At 38.8% G+C, this 25,318-nt stretch overlaps 3 protein-coding genes across 6 annotated transcripts in view; 2 read left to right on the top strand and 1 right to left on the bottom strand.

Moving 5' to 3' along the window:
- Nucleotides 1–1,292: 1,292 nt before the first annotated feature.
- On the top strand, nt 1,293–12,923 carry zdhhc11 (zDHHC palmitoyltransferase 11). 3 transcript variants are annotated; one of them, XM_088999654.1, is made up of 11 exons: nt 1,293–1,457; nt 4,439–4,657; nt 4,894–5,072; nt 6,921–7,022; nt 7,112–7,236; nt 7,343–7,498; nt 9,449–9,567; nt 9,646–9,695; nt 9,778–9,841; nt 11,743–11,818; nt 12,784–12,923. In XM_088999654.1, the coding sequence occupies exons 1-11, from the start codon at nt 1,440–1,442 to the stop codon at nt 12,921–12,923; spliced, it is 1,248 nt and encodes a 415-aa protein (XP_088855780.1). In that variant the 5' UTR covers nt 1,293–1,439. The 3 variants fall into 3 exon arrangements, with proteins under 3 accessions (XP_088855780.1, XP_088855779.1, XP_088855781.1); XM_088999653.1 differs by having other exon boundaries at nt 12,781–12,923; XM_088999655.1 differs by lacking the exon at nt 12,784–12,923 and adding an exon at nt 12,163–12,249.
- cep72 (centrosomal protein 72) overlaps nt 12,826–25,318 on the bottom strand; it is a 27,216-nt gene continuing 14,723 nt past the window's right edge. The window contains exon 12 of the mRNA XM_088999656.1: nt 12,826–12,965. The gene's annotated coding sequence lies outside the window, so the exon portion shown is untranslated. The remainder of the gene's footprint in view (nt 12,966–25,318) is intronic.
- Nucleotides 15,888–25,318, top strand: part of tppp (tubulin polymerization promoting protein) — a 17,050-nt gene continuing 7,619 nt past the window's right edge. The window contains exon 1 of one of the 2 annotated variants that reach the window (XM_088999657.1): nt 15,888–16,021. The gene's annotated coding sequence lies outside the window, so the exon portion shown is untranslated. Of the gene's footprint in view, nt 16,022–22,089; nt 22,114–25,318 lie in introns of those variants that run through there. The other variant, XM_088999658.1, reaches the window with a different exon arrangement.

The raw sequence follows: 25,318 nt of genomic DNA, 5'->3' as shown, positions 1-25,318 counted from the left end.
AAACTCTCAAGGTCACTTTACAGTCACAGGATACGTTTCTCTGTGGGTGAGCAGCGGCAGCCACGTGCGCCAGTGTCGCTCAACCCGGAATAAGTCAGGTAGCTAGCTAGCTAATAGATAACTAATATAGCGTGGTTAGCACGTTCCACTCACAGTCCAGTGATACTTGGTTCAATTCTGTGTGGTTTAAAACATTTCTTCGTAAAACTGTAAAAATAGCAAATAATATTGCAATGTTATGAGGTTATCACGAATCCACACATTCATCGTAAAAATGAGAACATTTTAATGACAATATGTCTTGTTTCTTCAAGTCACAAGTAATTTCCTGTCTAACAGCACCATCTATTGGACGTGTAGTAATATCACACCACACTCAGAGCTGACTGATTCAAACGTAGCACTACTGAAGGCCTCAGGTTACACATTTTATTCCAGTATTACATCCATCCATCCATTTTCCGTACCGCTTATTCCTCATTAGGGCCGCAGGGGGTGCTGGAGCCTATCTCAGCTGTCTTCGGGCACGAGGCGGGGGACACCCTGAATTGGTTGCCAGCCAATCGCAGGGCACACAAAGACGAACAACAGTCACTCTCACACTTACACCTCGGGACAATTTGGAGTTGTTATTCTGCCTGCCAACATGTTTTTGGAGTGTGGGAGGAAACCGGAGGATCCAGTATTACATTCGATTCATTAATTTAAAAAAAAAATCAAATTTCCACTGTACAGTGAGAAAGAGAGATATTTAAAACCAAAGTTAAGAATATTATATACTACAGTACATACTTTGTGATTTGACAATACAAAACAGTCATGATTTCTGTACATTATCCTTGGATATTTTTAATTCGTTTTTGCTAATTTCAAATTGAACAATTTTTTTATTGAAGTGGCATCATTTAAACTGTGATTTTCAGTCGAATATCACAGTAGTGAACTACGTACGTATATTGCATCTCCCTGAATTAGTTGTTTCAAGTATTTTAGGGGCCTCCTTCAGTCACAAATATCGTAAACATTTCCACCTCTGCAAAATACAGCCTCTATAAAAAGTGTTAATCAAAATTGATCATAATTATCTTTGTAAAATCCACTTTTTGTCGGGACTGAATATCAGTACACTGTGGCCAGTGAAAGTAAGCAGGTCGTTGTTTAAGGTCTAATGCGCATGCGCAACAGTTGCCATGGCGCAGGCGAGCGCGGTCGAGCAAACTGTTTCTTCAACTTAAAAGTCAACATCTTCGCTTCCACTGAGACGACGACGTCGGCAAAGGCGCTTTCATCTCACCTGATTTCACGTTTTTTTTTCTTGTAGCCTTAGTTCGCGGCGCCGTATAACGTGACGTGAGGTTTGCCACAGTGAAAAATGAATCAGTCGCTTGCAATCGCCGTGTGCATTGTTTTGATCTTAAATCGATGACTCGGAAGTTGATATGAACGCCGCAACCAAAGTAAGTCATTTTCAATGCATTCAAAAGGCAAAAACATTGATACGCATGAGTTTGGTGCGTATATCCGGTGATAAAGTTAATTTGTGTGTATTTAAGGCAAACGCAACGTGTTTTGTTTTGTCATTTGATCCTGCGAAGATGGTGATTAGACAGATTTAGGTTACTACGTCTGCAAATACTTGGTGACATTCAATTATTGGTTGAAACACACGCACATTTAAAAACAAACAAACAAAAAAAACCCTGTGTCAGCATGAAGGGCCCTGAGCAAAACATGTGAGTCAGATGACCTCAAAAAGGATCTAGCTTCGTTGTGAAATTTTGTCTTTCTTTCTTTCTTTCTTTTTCTTTCCTATTTTCTTTTTAAGCTCTATAACCACCCTCTACTGTAAAACGTTCACATTTGCCTTTGGCAGGCGACATTTGATTCCTAGTTACCTAAAAGGGAATATAAGGTAGGCAAGGCGATTCTGTGTACAGCACATCTCAAGCAGTATGGGACTTTCAAACTAAAATGTATGTACGATTTTTTTTTTAACTAATAATCAGACACACACTCGTAGTAAATTGCTGTCTGAGTCCTTTTGTTTTCGTGTATTTATTTGTCTTCCATAATTTGTTAACACTGATGATGTAATTTTGGTCTAGATTAAAAAAATCATTTCAACACAATGTTAATAGACCAAAATGGAATTAACAAAACGTGTTTTTAAGATGTGTATTCTATAGTCAAATACATTTTAAAGGTTAAAGTACTTTAGATTTTTGTATGATGTAATGCAGATTATTATTACGATTATTTGCTTTCTCTATCTTTTCTCTCTTTCTGTAAATGAAATTCTATATGCAAGTATATATGATAAATACTGTGTGTAAAATCTATCCAAGAAATCAACAACGGCAAGCAGACCACGTCAAGAAGTTTCAATTACAATTCAGGTGATATTTTATGATGACTAATTGTATTATTTTATTTTATTTTGTGATTACTATCACGTTGCATTATATGTTTCCAAAATAACTTTCATTTCTTTCATAACTTTGCTGCTGTGAAATGTAAATTTCTCCACTGTGAGACTAATAAAGGCAAATCCAATCCAATCCAATCCAATAAATGAAATACAAATGACCTCATTCAATATTTTAAATTATTATACCGGGTGACCCAAAAAGATGCGTAAAAATGAAAATTTCAATTGTGGCTTTGATTAAAAAGCTATTAATTCCAAATTACAACGACACATTATTCAGTTTATGGAAAACCATTCACCAGAATTTCAGCTATTTCTGTCAATTTATGGCTTTCCCAAGATGTGTTCCAAATGTCCACCATTTCGTTGCAAGCAAAACTGACGAGTGTCTGACAAAGTTGTCAATCACTTTTACACAATCCTCTTTTGGGACGGTGACCCAAAAAGATGCGTCCTATTGAGTCACACGAGGAACACATCTTGGGAAAGCGATAAATTGATTAAAAATTGACAGAAATAGCTGAAACTGTGGTGATTGAGCTTCCATAAACTGAATAAGGTGTGGCTATAATTTGAAATAAATAGCTTTTTAATCAAAGCCACAATTGAAATTTTCATGGGTACACATCTTTTTGGGTCACCCTGCACTACGGTTGCCAATATTCAAAATATGATGTTGAATTTACAAAATTAGTACTATCACGTTGCATTATAATTTTTCAAAGTAAATGAAATAAAAATGAACTTATTTGATATTTTTAAATATTATACGACAGTTGCCAATATTCAAAATAGGGTGTTGAATTTGTGAAATTAGGTAGTTTAAAGGTTTAAAATCAAAAATTTTCACTGGCTCGAATTATTATTATTTTTGTGTGTTTGACGTTGTGTCAATTACAGTGATACCTCGGTTTACGAACCCCTTGGCTTACAAACATTAAATTTATGAAAACTTTACCTTGGCATATAAACTATTTTTCGGAATACACACGGAGCTGCCACAATGAGTGATGTGTCGTTCGCGAAGGAGCCCGTTCTAACAAGAAAATGGCAGATTTGGTCGATTTGGTCCACTAATCCCCGCCCCCAGTCATCGGTTAAAGCCACGTGATTGGTCAAGAACGCAGCAGTGAGGGGGGGTTTACAGACAGAGAGAGTGAAGCCATTCTCCAAAAAAGAATATGGCTGCCGACACTTTTTTTCCCTCTATTCCCCGCCCCCAGTCTTTGGTTAAAGCCACGTGATTGGTCAAGAACGCAGCAGTGATGGGAGGTGGTTTAAACATTAAAGAGACAGGCAGACGACAGAGAGAGAGTGACAAAATTGATAGAAAACTGTGAAATTTGGACTCGTTTCAACTTTGAGTTCAAAGGCTGAGTGTAGACTTCAAGGTTAAAATTCCCATCAATTGGGCTCCACAAATAACCCGCACAAGCCATCTGTATACTTGATGCAAAAAGCTATCAACCCAGCTAAACGGAACACAATTGATGAGGAACATGGTAAAATTAGAAAGAAAGAATAAGTCTACGTTCCTCATCAAATGTTTAATGCTGATGAAACCGGCCACTCCATTCCATCAAGCCATCAACGACCATCACAAAGCTAAATAAAACGACTTTATTATACAGTTTATTTATTTAATTATAATACCATAGCACATTTATTATAAATAAAATAAGGTATATTTTGTGTAGTTTTAAGGCTTAGAAAATTATGTTTTATGGGGACCTGGGAACGGATTATTCTCATTTTAATGGTTTCCTATGGTAAATTAATTTTTGGGATACACACTTTTCAATTTGCACACTCTGTCTGGGAACCAATTAAGTTCGTAAGCCAAGGGATCACTGTATTTAACTTCAAGTCCACTTTATTTTAGGTTGAATTTGTCCTTGCGTTTTGAAAAGCAAATGTAACTGTCATGATCCTGGCGATGTCATTTGGTACTTTGCTCACTCAAGAGAGGAAAAATCACCTTCTAATAGGTTTGTATCTTATGTCGTGTAGATGAATGTCCTCAATGGGAAGTTGAGACAAACGGCCCCCATGCATGGCAGCAGCCGAAATGAGCTCATCTCATCCAATACCCCGCGCGTGAACGGTTGGACGTGGCCCCCGCAGGTCTTCCAAGTGATTGCTTGGCTGTTGTACAACTACCTCGCCGTGGTAGCCTTTGGCATGTTCATCCCCCTCCTACCCCTGCCTTGGAACCACGTGCTCTACACCGTATCCTTAACTCCCTCATCAGAGGCTGGGATGGCGTGCCCGTTCACAAATTAGCATTCACAGCCAAACAAGGTTTATCTTGTTTGGGAGGCTTTCTATGAGCTTCTGTAACAGACTTCAATCTCTGCTTGTGTCTGATTCTGTAAAAAAAAAAAAAAAAAAAAAACTAAAGAGGGTTGAAACAGTGCCGTCGTTGTCTTATTGAAGTATTTTTCCTTAACTCTAGCGGCATCTAGTTTACAGGTTTGGCCTTTCTTGTGCACTTGCTCAGCCACGTGGCGGCGGTCACTATAGATCCAGCCGATGCCAGCGTGAGGGCCAAAAAAACGTACACTGGCCCGATGCCACTTTTTGACCGCACAGTGCAGCTTCATGTCATCCAAGATTTGCACTGTTACCTGTGTGAAATAAAGGTGTACGTATGCTAGCCTTTCACAAAAAATAAGTGTAGTAAATGGTTAGATTAGAGTAAATCCAGTTTTAAGTATTTGGTTTGATTGGCTACAGCAAGTTATTTGACAAAACACACAATTTTTAGCATCGATATCCCATTTTCATCCATCACACTGAAAATTTTGAATTTGGCCCTAAAATTTCTATTCCCCCTGTCATTATAGCAGGCATAACTGTCCCTTTAAGAAACCCACCGATGTTTTGAGTGATATTTTGACCACTAATTTGTCTTCACTGAGAGGCTGAATGAAACACTAGGGTGTATAAAATAAATACACACATATTTTGTCTTCTTTTCCTTTCGGCTTTTCCCTTCAAGGGGTCTCCGCAGCAAATCAGTGTCCTCCATCTTTAGAGGTTTGATCCTCATGTTTGTTTTGGCCACGCTTTTACGTAGTATGCCCTTCCTGACGCAACCCTCTGTATTTATTTATCCGGGCTTGGGACCGGCACAAGAAGACTTATGTCGCTTTGTGGCTACAGAACAAGCAACTCACTCGGTAAAAGGCTCCCAAACTCAAAGTCATCGGTACAGCAACATTCAAAAAAGCAAAAACTATACTTCCCATTTGATGACAATGTTCTGATCTCACCATGAAATGGGCATCTCTTTCCCTACATTACATCATAAACAGAACTTCAAAGTCCTTTAAGATGCTTTATCTTCTAGTGACAGTATATATATATAAATTATCATCTCTTTTCCTATATTACATCCCGAAAAACACACGAAAAGTGTTTAAAAAGTGTAACGCGCACTGACTTGCGAATCTGATACGTTTGTATTTGGCCCTCTCCCTGTAGCCTTGCCAGGTAAAATAAACACACTATGTTGTTACTTGCACTGTGACTTGCTATTATTTGTGTATTTGGATGTAGTCAAGCTTAACATGAGCATAACATCCACTCTGATATTATGCTAATGCTACATTTCATATACTTAACTCATTCACTTGCATTCCCGAAATTATTTGTGAATTGAAAAGCATGACATGGAGCGTCGTTCCCAAATTTGTATGGGTTTTGGTTTTTCTTGTGGGGGGTGCCGATAAAGCGCTGGTCAGACCTCTGGCAATGTTCACCCCTTCCACTAGGGTGCAGCATTTGCCTTTTGTCCATGTTAGCGCTTTGTTACAGCTTCAGCTGTTGTGAAAGCGCTATATAAATCAATATGTATTGTATTCTGTACAGCCGGCCCCATTTCAAGGTCAGATAACTCCAGACCCATATAACTGAGGAATCAACTCTTTTTTTTCTGATGATAGAAGAGAGTCTAAGGTTTCTTACGCTGAATTGAATGTTTATGTAGTCCTAAAACTCAATATAATAATAATAATACAGTAAAGTCTCGTTATATCGATATTGGTTATATCGATAGTACTGCTTATTACGATACTATTTCTATGAACTCAAGGAGAAAATTACATGCCCGCAGGATCGGATATATCGATAGTCCGGTTATATCGATATTTTTTCCGACTCCCGAGAATATCGATATAACGAGACTTTACTATAATAATAATAATAATAATAATAATAATAATAATAATAATAATAATAATAATAATAATTACATTTATAAGTGCCTTTCAAAACTCTATGGGTTTTTTATTCTATGGGTCCTACATTTTGAGCTAAAATGACAAAAACCCTGGCACCGCATTGGACAATTTTTTTGCGCATCATCTGGCAGTGAATGAGTTAATTAACAATGAGGTAAATTTGGTCAATTTTTAATCATGTTTTTTAAAGCCCCCTTATTCTTTTACTGAAAGTGTTGAACGTTTCTAAAAAGTTTCCTTTCCCACAGTGGGCCCAAAGTGAAACACTGTAGCATTTGCAACAAGTGTGTGTCGGATTTTGATCACCACTGCAAATGGCTGAACAACTGTGTGGGTGGTCGAAACTACAGGTAAGACAATGGCTACTGTGATTGGGTCTGTGATTTCCATCAATAAAATTCAATGTTAAATATGAGTTTACCTGTGTTTTTTTTTCCAGGTACTTCTTAGCAGCCGTGACCTCTGCAGCAGTTGGTGCGGGTTTGCTTGTCAGTGTCATCTTGTTTGTATTTATCCAACACTATCTTGATCCAAACATCCTCCGGTCCAACCCGCAATTCCACAGTGAGTCATGACACTATTGGATAGAGGCCACAAATGAATTATTTGTTTAGGTAACATCTTCATTTCTATGAGTGTTTGTGTGCCTTTAATGTCCATTTTTCTGCAGGTTTGCTGGCAAATGACACCTGGCTGGTGTTTTTACCATCAGCCCCTATAAAAACGAGTTCAGCTGGTCTCCTCATTGTGGCCTTTGTTAGTGCCATGTTGAGTCTGACGTGCTTGCTGCTTTTGTGGCACCTGCTCTTTTTCCATTTCTACCTCTGTAAGTAAAACAGCTTTTTAATTCGGCAACCCCTATGACATCTACCTTCCCAATCGAAAACTCAAGTAAATTTATCTTTTTATTCGACACCCCAATAAAGAAAACATGCTTCAAACCATAGGAGGTAGCATACTAAAAGTTAATAGTTAAGCTAGTAGCAAAAATAATCAAAAAACAAGCAAGAAAAAACTTTTTTTTTTGTTACTAAACAAGCTAGCTTGTCACGCTCTGAACCAGGAGGGGGCAGCGTACTAATAAGTGTGTGTCCACCCCCATTTAAAAACATTCACCCTAACCTCCTGTGTATTAGCTTACATTAAAGTGCTTTTATGGAATTGATTGTCAGCGATTATATCATGAAAAAGTTAATGTCACAGCGTGAGATTTTAGCCATAAAACTGCTTGCTAATGATGCACTCCGTCACCCTCCTAATTAGAGAGGACGACATACATCAAGTTGCGGTGTCAAAACCACTGAATACTAGCTTGCTAACTTTGCTAATAGTGAAAGGTGCTAATACTACCATGGAAGTGGAAACAATTTTAGCTGCAAAACTGCTAGCTAATGATGCACTCCTTCACATTTCAAATTAGAGAAGACGACTTACATAAAATTGCGGCGTCAAAACTAGTGAATGTTACCTTGCTAACTTTGCTAATGGTGAAAGGTGCTAGTACTGCCATGGAGGTGGGAACAATTTTAGCTGCAAACCTGCTAGCTAATGATGCACTCCTTCGCACTCCTAATTAGAGAGGACGACATACATCAAGTTGCGGTGTCAAAACCAGTGAATGCTACCTTGCTAACTTTGCTGATGGTGAAAGGTGCTAATACTACCATAGAGGTGGGAACAATTTTAGTCGCAAAACTACTAACTAATGATGCACTCCTTCGCACTCCAAATTAGAGAGGACGACATACATCAAGTTGCGATGTCACAACTAGTGAATGTTACCTTGCTAACTTTGCTAATGGAGAAAGATGCTAACAGTACCACGGAGGTGGGAAGTCAGAATTATTCCACTCACATTGTACCAATTCTGATGTCAACACATTCCAGGTGTATGTACAGGTAAAATTTATAAAATTAGAATATTGTGAAACAGTTCATTCATTTAAGTAATTCAACTTAAAGGACAACCGACGCCTACGGACAAGCTGTGTCCATAATTTGTAAAATCACTTCAAATGACTTCTACTGAGCGTATTTTACAAAGATTCCAGGGCATATAGCTATATTTTACGTTTTAAGACTCGCACTGAATATTCAGCAAGTCTTGTTTTCGAGTTGATGACTATTCCTGGCGTGACGTCACATCAGCAATGCCCCTGACCGAGAAACCGACACACAATGCATTTTGGGTACTTTGTTTGGTCTGAAAACTTCGTGTTGATGGCGAAATTAGAAGGAAAACATAAATAACGCGATGGTGAATCGTTGTGAGTTGCACCAAGACTACTATTTGGTACTATTTGACACAAATTCCAAGCAGACAAATCAGCCCATTTCTAATGGAGCTTGGGCGCCATCTTGTGCATTTTCTGGGACGCTACATTGGAGTCCTGACTGCTTTAATCGATTGCAAACATTTATGCTTTCCTCTTCAGAACTATTTGAATCATACTCATAACTGGATGAGTAACAAGAAAGCATCCTCTCCGAATCTGAAGCCATTGTTTTGATTCTAGAGCAAGGCAAGACGTCTCGGCGTGACGTCACGAACAAGGGGGCGGGACCTTCGGAAACTCGCCATTTCCGAGGTCATTTTGTAGTTTTGGGACAGTTTCATTGGTTAGAATTGTGATTACTATGGCTTATACCTAATAAAAAACAGCAAAAATCAGTCTCCAAAAATTAGAATATCACATGAAATAAACAGAAAACTATATGTACTCAGTACTTGGTTGGGCCCCCATTTGCCATTAATCTTTTCTTCCTATTATCACAGTATTTAAAGGACTAAGCACGTATGAGTACATAAAGCTCCAGCGTCAAAAAGACGCCAAAACCGGAGACACTGAAGTGGGAAATTCACATGACCTGCCAATAAAAAATAGGGTTCCACAGGTAACAATTCCTGTTTAGCCTCTTTCGATGACCACTGCTTCGATGTATTTTTTTAACATGTGTCTTTCCATGCCAAAGACTCCATTAAACTCTATGGATTGTGAGCCAACACAGATTCATGGTGCAAGGTAAACATCAAGTTACGACTGTTCCCGTTGTGCCAATACAAACTATGCCAAGGATCTCTGAATGGTGCGTTTGTTTCAACAGTAGCCCCAAGCCGAATGATAAAGGACCAGTTTCCAATCGAGTGTCACAGGCCATGTACACTGAGGTAACAAAATATGTTTTGATTATAATTGCCATCAAGGAAATACCTTTTCACAAGCTTTCACCATTGTCCAAAGTGATTTGTAAATTTTAGGATTTTTCTCATCCAAGAATAAGCGTCACTTACTCAACTATTCTTGGCATCTCTTTATTTTTCCTAAATCGGGTTTCTTCTAGCAGTTGACAGTGGTCAGCGAGTGAGAGTGGGGTGTCCGTGGCCAATATATAAACATGGACACGGCACATACAAATGAAATAACCAACAGCGTACAGAATTGTATATTGTCCCTACTTGAGAGGGGAAAAAAATGGTGGGGAGTTTATCTTCACTTTTGCTGTGTCTGTCATACCACTGCCACCATCAGGCGGCTGTGAATACACCAGCATGGGGCAAAATAATAATCAGACATTTCATTTTAAGCGCCTTTCAAAACTCTCAAGGTCACTTGACAGTCATAGGATACAGTCGCTAATAGATAGCTACCTAGCCAGCTAGATAGCTAAACAATAGCCATCTAGAACTCTCATGGTCACTTTACAGTCATAGGATACAGTCGCTAATGGATAGCTACCTAGCCAGCTACATAGCTAACCGATAGCCATCTATATAGCTAGCGAGCCAGCTAGACAGCGAATAGATATCCCACACATAAATAAATAAGCAAAAATAAATCAATGAATAAACACATAAGTAAATAAATATGAATTAATAAAAAATAATAAATAAAAAGAGTTATAAGGCGCACCCCCAATGAATGGTGTATTTTTTTACTTTTTCCATATACAGTAAAGTCTCGTTATATCGATATTGGTTATATCGATAGTACTGCTTATTACGATACTATTTCTATGAACGCAAGGAGAAAATTTACATGCCGCAGGATCGGATATATCGATAGTCCGGTTATATCTATATTTTTTCCGACTCGAGAATATCGATATAACGAGACTTTACTGTATAAGGCGCACCAGACTATAAGGCGCACTTTAAATGAATGAAAAAAGTTTTCCAAATATGGTATATCAATATATACAAGTTTTCCAATTATAAGGCACAGCACATTATTAGGCGCTACAGTAGAGGCTTGGGTTACGCACTATTTCTTCTACAAGTGTTGACAGTAGTTGCGAGACCTTTTGTGGCTCAATATTACTTCACATATCAGGTGCACCTGATTAAAGGTGCAGGGTCATCTTTTCAAGAAAATCAAGCCTTTTGGGTGCGCCTTATACACCGGAAAATATGGTACCTATCAAAATAAGATACACAGCAAATGCAAAGTGCACAAAAAAATACGACTCACTATCGTCGCATATGATGCAGCTTCTGGTTTTCATTTTAGGTGTAACCTATCACATGAGCGAGAAGCGCTCATTGACATGCGTCAAGAGTGACATGTTGTACACAGACAGTCCGGTAATTTTTCAAAATAAAATGTTTCAGATAATAAGTATGTACACTACATGGCAACAAGCGCAATTTATGGGGAAATACTTTCATTTGTATTTCGTGAATGTGGCTACCGGCATGCTCAATGGACTGAATTTTACACTATAATTACCTTGTACCGTATTTTCCAGTGTGTAAGGCACACCACAAAAAAAATGACCCTGCCCCTTATACACTAGTGCGACTTATATGTGAAGTAATATTAAGTCGCAACAGGTCTCACAACTACTGTCAGCGGCCACCGACTCTATGTGCCTTATACTTGGATATCTGTACGGTGTATATATATTTGTATATTATATTTAGATTTTTTTTTCTTTCTGTCTTATACTCCGATGCGTCATATATGTGATTTTTTTTAACACACCATTCAATGAGGGTGCGCCTTATACTCAGGCGCGCCTTATCCACTAGAAAATATGGTACACTGACATTCTGTTCTTTTTTTGACCTAGATGGAAAACACCAGGAAGAAATCAACAATAGAAAACAACTTTTGTCACGAAACACAGAATTCTGTTCAGAGAGAGCGTGAGTATTTCGCATCCCCATTCTGTCTATTTTTTTCCTTCCTTCCTATTTGAATAATAATAATAATAATAATAATACAGTTCATTTTTAAGCGCCTTTCAAAACTCTCAAGGTCACTTTACAGTCACAGGCCAAGTTTTTATCTGTGGGTGAGCAGCGGCAGCCACACGCGCCGGCGTTCACTCAACCCGGAAGCTAGCTAGCTAATAGCTACTTAATATCTAGCTAATACCTAGTTATCTGGATAGATAGCTAGACATATAGCGAATAGCTAGCTAGCTAGATAACCAGCCAACTAGTCAAATAGCTAATCTTTTTTTTTCCTTTCGGCTTTCCCCTTCAAGGAGTCGCCACAGCGAATCAGCGTCCTTCGTTTTCAGAGGTTTGATTAGCATGTATGCTAATAGACAGCAAATAATAATAATAATAATAATAATAATAATAGTAATAATAATAATAATAATAATACATTTACAGTAAAGTCTCGTTATATCGATATCGGATATATCGATAGTCCCGGTTATATCGATACTATTTCAATGCACGCACGGAGAAAATTACATGCAAACAGGGTCGGATATATCGATAGTCCCGGTTATATCGATATTTTTTCAGACTCCCTTGAATATCGATATAACGAGACTTTACTGTAATTCCAAGCGCCTTTCAGAACACTCAAGGACACTTTACAATAAAAAAAAACAAAGCACAAAACAATAAAACCATAAATAAAATCATAAATAAAAAAATAGCGGATTGAACTTAACTAGACCATGACTGCAAATTTTAAACAGATTGGGTAAATAGTCTTCCGAGAATATTCCCTTAGATTTTCTCACACATAAACATTGCCGTCTTAATCCAGATGTTTTATTTCCTTTTTTTAATCCAGATTTCAATTGATGTCAAATTGTTATAAATAATTGTGTCATTTCAAATTCAAAATCTGAAACAAACCAAAGCAGAAAGAGAGATAAGCACCTCGAGAAGCTGGAAGGTTGAAGCCGGCGATGACATGCACAGTGAACACTTCAAATCAGCGGAGAAAGTTCCAGTGGTTCAAGATCCCCTTGGAAGTTTAGTGATGACTCCGGATGCCACGTAACAGTCAGCAGTGCATTGGGATTCTGCCTTCGCTCAGGGACACCTTGTTAAAATCAGTCACCATGGAGACATGGGGTGTTAATGAGGACATTTTTAGTTTGATACCAGTCATGAAGCATTTTCCAAGAGGGACACTCCTTTTTTCGTTGTGATTTATTTTTCAATGTCAAATTATGACTATTTTTTACATTATGGACTTGTATGGTGGTCCATGTTCAATGTTGGCGTCTGTGCCATTAATCTTGGTCAAGTAGATGTTACATTTTGGCATATGGAGAGCTTTTATTTATTTTCCAAACAAAACATGTTCCAAGTTCATGGCACTAATGCTTAAATCATGTAATTTTATCTGACCGGTTAAAGCAACGACCTTGTATGGTCAAATAGATCGGTGTGTTTGAGAAATATGGTGGAGCACATTCTAGTGGAAGAAGAATAAGCATCACGTTTGTGTTTGATGATTATTACATATTGATAATTGTGTTAGTGTTGTTTTAATGTCAAAGTAAAGAATAGAGATCAATCGTTTTTGTAATACCTTTGTTATCCAAGGGTAGAATGCTAAATTAATGTGTACTCAGGGGGGACTTCCAACAAAGATATACAAATGACCCGATAAGCACCACCCGTGCAATAAATTAAAGGTTTAAAAATGTGGTTAAAAACAGCAAACGGGCAAATAAAGGCCTTGCGGGGGCTGTCACGTGTGTTTTACTGATTGTCGTCAACATTAAAATTACATTTTTGGTGGGAGAGTGGGTGGGAATAAAGTTGTAGTTTACCAAGAATTTGTAATCTCAAAGATGTTTGTTTTGTCTGTGGTGGAAAATTCTAATGTGCTGTGAAGAGCATCAAGTTATTGTTGAAGTTTAATGTGTAATATGATCTGTTGAAGGTTAGCTTAGGAAGTGCAATTTTATTTTGGCAATATTACACTTTCAATTCTGGGAAAGCTGTGTTAATAAAAAATCATTCAATGCTATTCACAAATTTATTCGGGAATTAAATGTGACGTAGAGCGCCATTCCCGAATTTGGTCGGGTTTTGTTTTTTTGTGCGTGGGTGCCGATAAAGCACTGACCATTTTTACTTTTGTACAAGGGGTAGGCATTTCCTTTTTTTCCATGTTAGCGCTTTGTTCCAGCTTCAGCTGTTGTTGAAGCGCTATGTAAACCACAGCTGCCCTCATTTCAAGCTCATATAACTATCATTGAGGAATTAACTTTTTTTCTGATGAAAGAAGAGACTAAGGTTTTTAATGCTGCATTGAATGTTTATGTAGTCCTAAAACTCAATATTCTGTGGGTCCTGGAATTTAAGTGACAATGACAAAAACCCTGGCACTGGACTGCACGCATTTTTGCACGTCTGGCAGTGAATGAGGTAAATTGTGATATGATCTGTCGAAGTTTAGAAAAAAAAGCATATTTGAATAATTAATGCGAAAGGTATGTTATTTAAAAAAACTACTTTTTAATCTGATATTACCAATTTATTGCAAATTTATTTGCAGTTGAGGCGAACTGGATTTGAGCCAAAATGTTTTTAAGATTGGCTCACAATTTTTTTTTGTCTAAAAGTTGTAGTACATTATTTGAAATGATCGAACAAACATAAAATACAGGGAAATCATATAAATTGACATGTATGTAAAATTGCCGTCTATTTGATGCATAGATGGTGGTTCTGGAACGGCCTCATACACTTCCGTCCTAAAGGACAACCGACGCCTCCCGACAAGTTGTGTCCATAATTTGTAAAATCACTTCATATGACTTCTACTGAGCGTATTTTACAAAGATTCCACGGCATATCGCTATAGTTTACGTTTTAAGACTCGTGCTGAATATTCGGGAAGTCTTGTTTTCGAGTTGATGACAATGACTGACGTAATGTCACGTGTGGAACGCCCTGGACCGAGAAAGCGACACATAATGCATTTTGGGTACTTTGTTTGCTCTGAAAACTTCGTGTTGCTGGCGAAATTAGAAGGAAAACACAAAAATGACGCGATGGAGAATCGTTGTGTTGCACCCAGACTGCTATTTGATACTAGTTGACACAAATTCCCAGCAGACAAATCAGCCCATTTCCAAAGGAGCTTGGGTGCCATCTTGTGCATTTTCTGGGACGCTACATTGGAGTCCAGATGCCTCAAAATGATTCGGAAGGACTTCTTTAATCAATTGCAAACATTTATGTTTTCCTCTTCAGAACTATTTGAATCATATTCATAACTGGATGAGTAACAAGAAAGCATCTTCTCCGAATCTGAAGCCATTGTTTTGATTCTAGAGCAAGGCAAAGACGTCTTGGCGTGACGTCACGAACAAGGGGGCGGGACCTTCTGAAACTCGCCATCCCGAGGTCATTTTGAAGTAGTTTTGGGGCACTAACTCATTTTTATGGGTGTTTTGCATTTGACTAAAAATATCACCCTGCGTGTTTTGGCTATTTTAGATGCTATAAAACGTTTTTCTGATGTCAGGAAACAAAAAAATGGTGTTTGTCCTTTAAGTCTCATAGTTGTTTTTTTTAATTCTATTGTATGAGGACTTTGTTACTTCTGTGCAAAAGCAAAGGCTACAAAGTTACATAATGTCCATCCGAGTTTAGCCATTAGGCTCACATTGGTTGTGTAACAGCCTTGAAGGAGATTCCGGTTCAGAGGGCAGCCTGTATGCCATATCTTCCCCAAAGATCTCAAGAGTCAATTGTCTCTGTACCTGCCCCCCCCCCCCCAAAAAAAAAAAAAACAACTCACTAAAGCACCGTGCGTTGAAACAATGAGAAATAACTGTGAATCAAGCAGAACAATCATTGTGCCTCTACGAGCAAACACAGCAAGATGCTTTGGTTGAGTGCTTTACCGCAACAGCACCGAGGAGAGGAACTCGTCGCGGCGGTTCGGGCAGCCAATCGGCGGGTTGCTCTCTCTCCAGCATCCCCAAGTGGGGGGGAGAGGAAGGGGGGGTGGGACTGAGCCATCATCCCTCGACTCGAGCGCGGGCAGCCGATAGGAGAGGAGAGACGGACAGAGGCGATTCTACGAAGGATGATTTTGAACTGAACGAAGTGGTGGGGGGATTACGTCACCAGGTGATTGTCTTCATTTCATCTCCTTTTTTTAAAAAAATGCTCAAGCGTGTTGAAATAATATTTCAAGTAGGAATCGGCCGTTTATTTATAATCAACGCATCTGATTCTACAAGGTGCGCTTAATTTTTGCATTCCTTTGCGTCAACGCACAATTATATGTGACGGTTTTTTTTTTCAAGGTTCGCATGGGGAATTATCGTGATACGAACATTATTGAGGCACGTCTGTGTGAATGTGGCATTTGCGGCTTTATGTAACACTTGTCTCGGGGAACAGCTGCAGCCGCAGCCGCAGCCATGTCTGTGTAACGTCAACAACACGAGTGTTTTCGGGCCTGTGTTTATCTTCCCAAAAGCAGCCGTGCGAAAGCTCTGATTGGTCAACGTGAATGATTGACAGCGTACGTAGCCAATGGCTGCAGCACATTCTGTCGAGTTGATGTGTAGGCTTGTTATATAATTATGCATGCAAGACAGGATGCATTGCCCCATTAATCAGATTCCTGATACCACATGCACGCGTGCATGTGCATGCACGCATGGAATATTAACTATGATGATAACACTGTGCAAGATTTATTAAGCGGCATGGCGGGTAAATTGGCACATCTGCTTCAACAGTAAAGCGGTTCCGTGTTTGACTCTTGGCCTTCCTGTGTGTAGTTAGCAGGTTCTCACTGTGCTTCTATCCGGATTCCTCTTATGTTCCAAAATCGGTCAAAAAAGACTCATTTATGTGTCAAACTAAAGGATATCACATTTTATTTGATTTTTTGTCAAACCTAGCCATAGAAATGCTCAAAATTAAATGCTGGGAAAATCATGTGATATACCGAAAAGAACAAAGGGAAGAGAAAAAGAAATGTTGTAATCACCCCGTACACTTGCCACATGACGAGTTTAAAGGACAACCGACGTCTCCGGACAAGTTGTGTCCATAATTTGTAAAATTAAATTAAATTTGTTTTTCTACTTTCATTCCTTTCATCACTTTGCTGCTGTGAAATGTAAATTTCTCCACTGTGAGACGAATAAAGGCATATCCAATCCAATCCAATCCAAAATGGCTTCAAATGACTTGTACTGAGCGTATTTTAATAAGATTCCACCGCATATAGCTATATTTTACATTTTAAGACTCGCGCTGAATATTCAGGAAGTCTTGTTTTTGAGTTGGTGACGAGTCTGTACGTGACGTCAGAAAAGGACCGCCTCCTGACCGTAAAAAAGACGCATTGTAGCGTCTTTTCCATCACGTCTGTACTGTTTTTTTTTTTTTTGAAAACCTTGTGTTACACCCAAAAGCCGCCAGCAGAGGGAGTCCAAGCTCCATGGAAGGAATTTATCAGCCTGTGGAAACGGGCTGATTCATTCATCACAGCTTGGTGGCCATTTTCTTAGATGAGACATTCCCCCTAGCCCGTTTGCCTCAAAATGACACGGAATAAATTCTTTAATCGATTGCAAACATGTATGCTTTCCTCTTCAGAACTATTTGAATCATATTCATAACTGGATGTGTAACAAGAAAGCATATTCTCCGAATCTGAAGCCATTGTTTTGAGTCTCCAGCAATGCAAGACGTCTTGATGTGACGTCACGAACTGGAGGCGGGACTTTCTGAAAATGCTCAATTCGCAACTCAATTTTTTTGCAGATTTTGGACACTTTAAGTCATTTTTATTGGTGTTTTGCATTTGAATAAAAATATCATACTGCGTGTTTTGGGTATTGTAGATGCTATAAAACGTTTTTCTGATGTCAGTTAAAAAACAAAAACGTGACGTCGGTTGCCCTTTAAATATTTATACTAATTGCAAATACAGTAAAGTCTCGTTATATCGATATTCAAGGGAGTCCGAAAAAATATCGATATAACCGGCACTATCGATATATCCGACCCTGTTTGCATGTAATTTTCTCTGTGCGTGCATAGAAATAGTATCGATATATCTGATATCGATATAACGAGACTTTACTGTATATCCATTTTAAAAGGAACATTTTTGGGCCACGGGCCTCCAGTTACCCATTCCTGGACTACAGTCTCTTCTGTTGTAATAAATGAAGAACTCATGTTCACATCCTTTTGAGTTCCAAGGAACCTCCAGAGTAAAACACATCGGACATTGAACGCAACACCAATGTGTCAAAGTCCACTTCTGAAGTTGCATTGGAATCCCGAGACGTGAGACTTGGAGGTATTTAAAGTAGTGACTCCACATATGAATTTTGAGGGGGCTCTTTGTGATGCGACCACAGAAGGGTATCAGTGATGGCAGGTTAAAAATAGAACCAGAAACAAGTTATGATGATGTTGCAATGCAGCCTATTTTATTTTATTGTTCGTTTGACTTCAAGTCGGCGCCGCGAGAGTGGCTGCCTTTCCAGCAACTAATGTATTTTGGTTTTCTACTTTCATTCCTTTCATCACTTTGCTGCTGTGAGACTAATAAAGGCAAATCCAAATCCAATCCATCTTTGTACTCGCTGCTCAGTACGACATTTCTAATTCATCAATAATAATAACAGTATATTTTTCACGTCTGTGTAAGCTCTCAGTCGTACAGGAGTGGTCCATCAATGAAAAGGTTTCTTCAGCCGTCATATGTACTTCTTTGAAGGTGTCGGACGTTTCGCTTCTTATCCAAGATGCTTTCTTCAGCGAACTAAAGTCTTACTGGTAGTATAGGCCCTATACATATATCCCTACTGTCCAGACATGGCGGTGCCGGACACTGCTATGATCGGTCCCTGCTCTCAGGTTGGGGGGAGCAGAGGACTAATCCCTGCAACTCCACTGATAGCTTCTATTGTCCTGACTGACGACTGGCCTGATTGCCCAATTGGCCCTGGTATCACCTCATCAGCATGACTAATCCTATGTTTCATAAACAGTCCATCGTACGAACAATTTTATTAGTCAGTGAAGAATAATGTACAATCCAAAGTCATCATTCTTCATTTGTCATCAAAAATACTCAAATGTGAATTCCGTATTTTCCAGTGTATAAGGCACAACCAAAAGCCTTGATTTTTTTTTTCCAAAGATGACCCTACGCCTTATATGTGAAGTAATATTGAGCCACAACAGGTCTCGTAACCACGACTCCATTTCCCCCAGCCTCTACTGTAGCGCCTTATAATGTTGTGTGCCTTATATTTGGATTTTTTAAATATATTTATATATCTTTGGAAAACTTTTTTTATTCATTGAAGGTGCGCATTATACTCCGGTGCATCTTATATATGGAAAAAAAGTTACAAAATGCTCCATTCATTGGGGGTGCTCCTTATACTCAGGTCCACCTTATATACCGGAAAATCCAGTATGTTTTTGAAAATTTGGAACACATCGTACCATAATGATTACAAAATTTGAGTTACCGTATTTTCTGGAATATAAGGCGTACCTTCAACGAGTGACATTTAAAAACCTTTCCATACATAAGGCATTATAAGGGGCACCTTCAATAAATGACATTTTAAAAAGTTTTCCATACAGAAAGCGCAACGGATTATGAGGCGGATGGTCAGCACTTGAAAAAAATAGTTTCTTTTAGGTACGCCTTTTAGTGCAGAAAATAAGGTACTTTATTTTGTGGAGGAAAAAGTACAAAATGGGTTCTGTTGCTTAGTGGTGTTTTGTTTTTTAATTTATTATTATTATTATTTTCAACAGGTCTGTGTCATCCTTGAATAGTAATTTTTATGCAGTGGAGCCTTTTGCATTGGTTGTTGAAAACTCTTTGTGTCATGTTGGGACAACGGCTTATTTCTACATGCATTTCAAAAAAGTTATCCAAATTGAAATACAGTGATACCTCGGCTTACGAACGCTTTAGCTAACAAACTTTTCGCCTTACGAACAGTAAATTTGCAAGAATATAATCTTGGCATACGAACTGGTTTTCGGCGGACAAATCAAACCACACAGCGCCACGGTGGCTGGCGGACTAGTTTTCGGCGGATGAACACCAAACCATACGGTCGAACAGCACCACGGTAGATGGTGTGGACGTTGTCCACACCCCTTCTGTTTGAGTGCAGATGTGGTTTGTTATCATGTAGAGTATTTTTGCTATTTTGGTACCGAAAAAGACCCCACCACAGGCTGGTGTTAAGCCTAAGAAGACATTAAAGAAAATTACGGTCAAGCAGAAGAAGTAGATCATTGAAAAACACGAACGAGGTGTGCGTTTGTGTGACTTAGCGTCCCAGTATGCTAAGTCCACCATTGCTACGTGAGGCTAAGGGTGTTTATGTGTTGTCTAAGCAACGGTCTCAGGTAATAGAAGAGGTTGAAAAACTTCTGTTGATTTGGATTAGTGAAAAGCAGCCAGCAGGGGACAGTGAGTGAGGGTATTATCGCAGAGAAAGCACGCAACTTCACTCGGACATAATCAAGAGGCAACTACATCAACGACCATCACAAAGGTAAATAAAACGACTTTATTATATAGTACAGTTTATTTCTTTCATTACAATCCAATAACACATTTATTATACATAAAATAAGGTCTATTTTGTGTAGTTTTAAGGTTTATTTAGTAGAAAATTATGTCTTATGGGGACCTGGGAATGGATTATTCTAATTTTTAATGGTTTCTTATGGGAAATAAATGTTCGACAGACAAACTTTTTGCCTTACACACACTTTCTGGGAACCAAATACATTCGTAAACTGAGGTATCACTGTATATTAAATATGGATTTTGCACATCTGCTTTTATTTAGTCGATATTTCAATTGCATTTGTCATGTATCGAGTTCGGAAGTGTGTGGTCCTATTTGGCTCCCCCAAGTAGCAATGATGATAAACTCTGGTCGTCTTCAGCATTGAAGTTGGCCATCCCTGCTATAGCCAAAAGAATTACTACTTGGCCTTTGCCGTTGACGTCTATGGCGTCACGCTTTCTTCACATAGTCTGTATTGGGCTCACTGCTGCTGCCAACAATAACCGCTGTGGCTGGCTCTAAGCATTTTGTTACTCTACAGCTCGGTGCACGCCAACAAGTGTGATTCAGAGCAGTCGCAGGCAGGCGAACACTGATGGAGAGTGTACGGTGGTGGTGACCACAGGTCTGTGTTACACAGTGATGATATCATTCTGATGTTTCTTTTAGGAGGGCGGGAAGTGGGGAATGGGGGGGGGCAGTGACGAAAACCAAATAGTCAGTATCTACTCAAGCTGATTCCAGTGTCATTAGGTAGTACAATCTTGAACAATTGCTCACGTCATGTCCAAAAAATAAATGCATGTAGTCTCTCAACTTTTTTTTAATCATAGATCTTGCAATCTTTCTGTCATTGAACTCAGGAGGCCTTTTATTTTAGGGTTGAATGAGTTTGAGAAATAATTACATTGTGCTTGTTTTTTTTGCCACCTCTTAAACTCATTCACTGCCAAGACGATGTGCAAAGTTGTGTCCACTCACATAGTGTTTTTGTCATTTTCACTCAAATTTCGGGACCTATTGAATATTGAGTTTTAGGACTAAATAAACATTCTCTCACGGTTTGCATAGTGGTGTTGGCAGTCAATAAGTTAAAGATGTTATCTGTATGCAACATTTTATATCAAATGAAACTCAAGACAAACGTTTATTTTTCTTCAATAAATTGCATCACTTGTGATTTATGCAAGTAACTAATACTAATAGGCTTTTTATCCTCCCCCAAATATAAGATCTCTGAATTAATAGGCAGAATCCTCTCTTCTCCTCCGATTTATAGTCAGTTGTCCCAAGTGTCAAAGCCAAGAAGACAACACGCCTCCTCGACCAATATAGAGAAGTTTGTTGTACTAAGTTCATCCTGCCTACTTGATATCTAATGTTAAGCGGATTCTTTACTTACAGACAGTGTAGGTGTTCAAATACCTGACATGTTTCGGCGACTACTTCCGCCTTCGTCAGAGTGTCACGGATGTTGGTGTGACGCGCCATTTTCAGCTGGTGTCAGATCTGACAGGTAGGTCACGCCCTCATAGCAACACCAGCTGAAAATGACGCGTCACACCAACATCCGTGACACTCTGACGAAGGCGGAAGTAGTCGCCGAAACATGTCAGGTATTTGAACACCTACACTGTAAGTAAAGAATTTGCTTAACATTAAATATAGAGAAGTAGTATAAATATTACAATGACAACTCAGATGTTAAAGTAACTAAGTATTGTTGCTTTCATATGGACACAAACATCATTTTGTTTGTTTTTCCAACCCCTCTGAGTTAGTCGGATGGCATCTCTCTAAATAGAAATCTGTCAGCGTATTGCAGCATGCTTGCATCCACTCGCCTTTTGGCAACATGCTGCGCGCATGAGTGCTTCAACCATAAGTTGACCCAATTTTAACTGCATCTATTCAAAGCTACAATACACCATCACGGTTGGAAACATTCTATTCATGCTTAGGAGAGGAGATCAGCCAGTGCAAGGTGCGAGCTGCCAAAAAATGCGCTCATTTGGCAGATGGTGTGACACATAAAATGATGACATTGTTGACGGTGATGGGGCGAGGGCTGTTAATTTTACACGACATCATGTCAGCGTATCACAACGAATTCCGTCTGTGTTACATCCCAATCCTTGCTTGGGAAAGGCTTTCAATTGGGACCGATCTGTCATGAAGTAGGGATCATCGGGAACATTCACCACACATAATTGATATTTATTTGTGGAAACAAGATTGAAATCCCGTATTTTCCGGTGTATAAGGTGCACCGGAGTATAAGGCACACCTTGGATGAATGGTGTATTTTCAAACTTTTTCCATATATAAGGCGCACCGGGTTATAAGGCACACCTTCAATGAATGAAAAACTGTTGAAAGCGAAGAATCGTTTTTCCATATATGATATATAAATACATAAGTTTTCCAAATATCTACACCACATTATAAGGCACTACAGTAGAGTCTGTGGTGACACAACTTCTTCTGGGGGGGGGGGTGGAGTCGATAGCTCCTAACAGTAGTTGCGAGACTTCTCATGGCTCACTATTGAATTGGATTGGATTTGCCTTTATTAGTCTCGCAGTGGAGAAATTTAGATTTCACAGCAGCAAAGTTATGAAAGAAATGAAAGTAGAAAAGCAAAACACAGTATACTTAACTATTATACTTACTTTTTTACAATATTACTTCACATATAAGGCGCACCTGCATATAAGGTGCAGAGTCATCTTTTGAAGTAAATCAAGGCTTTTGGGTATGCCTTATACCACGGAAAATACGGTACTCAGTTGAGGGTTGCGGGGGGTCCGTTTCCTTTTTTTTCATGAATCCTTAAAAAACATCCATCCATTCATTTTCAATACCGCTTATTCCTCATTCGCGGGGGGTGCTGGAGCCTATCCCAGCCATCTTCGGGCACAAGGCAAGGGACACCCTGAATTGGTTGCCAGCCAATCGCAGGGCACACAAAGACAAACAACAGTAAAAGACAGTGAATCAAAGTTCACAACTCAAATACTGGACTAGATCAATAAAATGTCTTTCATATTAATCCAAAATTCATTTGCCTTTATTTTACCGGAAGCTTGTATGCATCCTCATTAAAGGACAACCAACATCACTTTTTTGTTTCCCAACTGACATCAGAAAAATGTTTTATAGCATCTAAAATATCCAAAACACACAGTATTATATTTTTAGTCAAATGCAAAACACCAATAAAAATGACTTAAAGTGTCTAAAAAGTACTTCAATTTGAAGTGGCCAGAATTGAAAAATATGACGTGGAGCGTAAGATTTGAAAGGCAACATTTTGGTCATGTAAAGATAATTCAAATTTGAAATGTTTAAAAATAAAACGTGTTCTTTTTTTAAAAAAAAAGCCTCTTTACTCTGAAAAGCATCTACAAGATAGTCAATTTTAAAGTAAGGAACTAAAACTGGAACTAGTATCTTTCGTTTGTCTTTTACAACAAACCGACATCAAGAAGAATTGACTATCATCTGTTGACGTTCAAGATTCCTTTGATGGGAGTGCCCTTTAAGTTATCTCAAAAAAAAAAAGAAAAGAAGCTGCTTCTGTTTATGAAAGGTTAAATTGTCCACATTTTCTTTGGGGAATCGAAGCTCAAAACATATTGGTGTGGAAAATGATCTGTTGATATCAAGTAACCAAAACACACTCGTAAAATCTCATACCAACCTACTGTTGAGTTCAACTAAAGTACTCACTCAAAAGGTAGAAAATGAAACGGTGAGAGATACACATTAAATACATGTCATAGGGGTAAAATAAAGAATACGATTATGTCTGGACTCAACTCTGGTGTTGGCCCGAGTCCTCGATGACAAAGTGCCTTGCGTCAATAGTGAGAGTCTACGATGTCGCCATGTGTGTGTGAATAAATGTGCAAGGGTCGTACAGCGAGGGCCCTCGAATTAAACAAAGACCTTTCAGTGTTTGCATCCCTGAAAGCCACGTTATTCAGCCATTTGTATTTTCTTTTCATGCTGTGCCACTCTTTGCTTTGGTACCCATTAACGCTAAGCAAGGTTAAGTGTTGAGTGTCCATAGGCTGATGGAGACAATGGACTTAACTTTACATGTTGTCTTGTTGGGGGTTAGGGGGGGGGGGGGGGGGTTAAATTAGAGCGTCATTAGTCACGTGAACAAAAGTGGTTCTGACTTCAAGCAAGCGTCTGAACATTTCGTACGGTATCAATTTAAACTGGTAAGCTACTCTTGGTGTCTTCTTTGCCAGAGCTACACACATTATTTAAGGATGCTTCGTTAATTATGGGAACCGCTCAAAGGTGAGCATACAAGACCAGCGGATTGAATTTGGGACGGATGGCATTTTACTGTATTTCATTTTTAGGTACAGTATATCATTTTTCTGTTTTTCACCGTAATGGTTTTAAATGCAATGTTAGTTTTTTTTTTTTTTTTTTTTCAAGTGGGAGGTGAGGTCGAGGTGATGTGCTGCTTGCTACTCTCAGTGTGTAGAGACATTTTGAGAATACTTGTCGTCAGTCTGTCATCTTCAATTTTCCTCAAAGTTTGTTCGTCACCATTTTTCTACACCTTATTGCGTGAATGCGAAGATGTTTTGGTGTATGGGGAGTGACACCATATGTCATTGGTGCACTGTGCTATATTGGCCCTATTCAAACAAGTACAGTCGTTCTTACATGTTCATGGGTCAAGGGTCTTATCCATGGTGATGGGTCAAAGGTCTAATCAGCTGCTTAAAATTACTTCCATAGTGATTTTAAGAAATATCCCAACTGAATATGTGACAATTTTGGTCACAATACACACTGTAGGTGGGTGATATTT

The sequence above is a fragment of the Hippocampus bargibanti genome, linkage group LG06 (genome assembly GCF_051943395.1).
Source record: "Hippocampus bargibanti isolate YZ-2025 linkage group LG06, ASM5194339v1, whole genome shotgun sequence".
NCBI lineage: Eukaryota > Metazoa > Chordata > Actinopteri > Syngnathiformes > Syngnathidae > Hippocampus > Hippocampus bargibanti.
Note: the sequence above shows the minus strand (reverse complement) of the source record. Positions and strands in the feature narration are given on the sequence as shown.

Coding starts and splice junctions, on each gene's coding strand:
- zdhhc11 (XM_088999653.1), top strand. Junction 7,023..7,111: donor GTGGGTGGTCGAAACTACAG/GTAAGACAATGG, acceptor TTTTTTTTCCAG/GTACTTCTTAGCAGCCGTGA. Junction 9,568..9,645: donor TAAAAAATAGGGTTCCACAG/GTAACAATTCCT, acceptor TCCATGCCAAAG/ACTCCATTAAACTCTATGGA.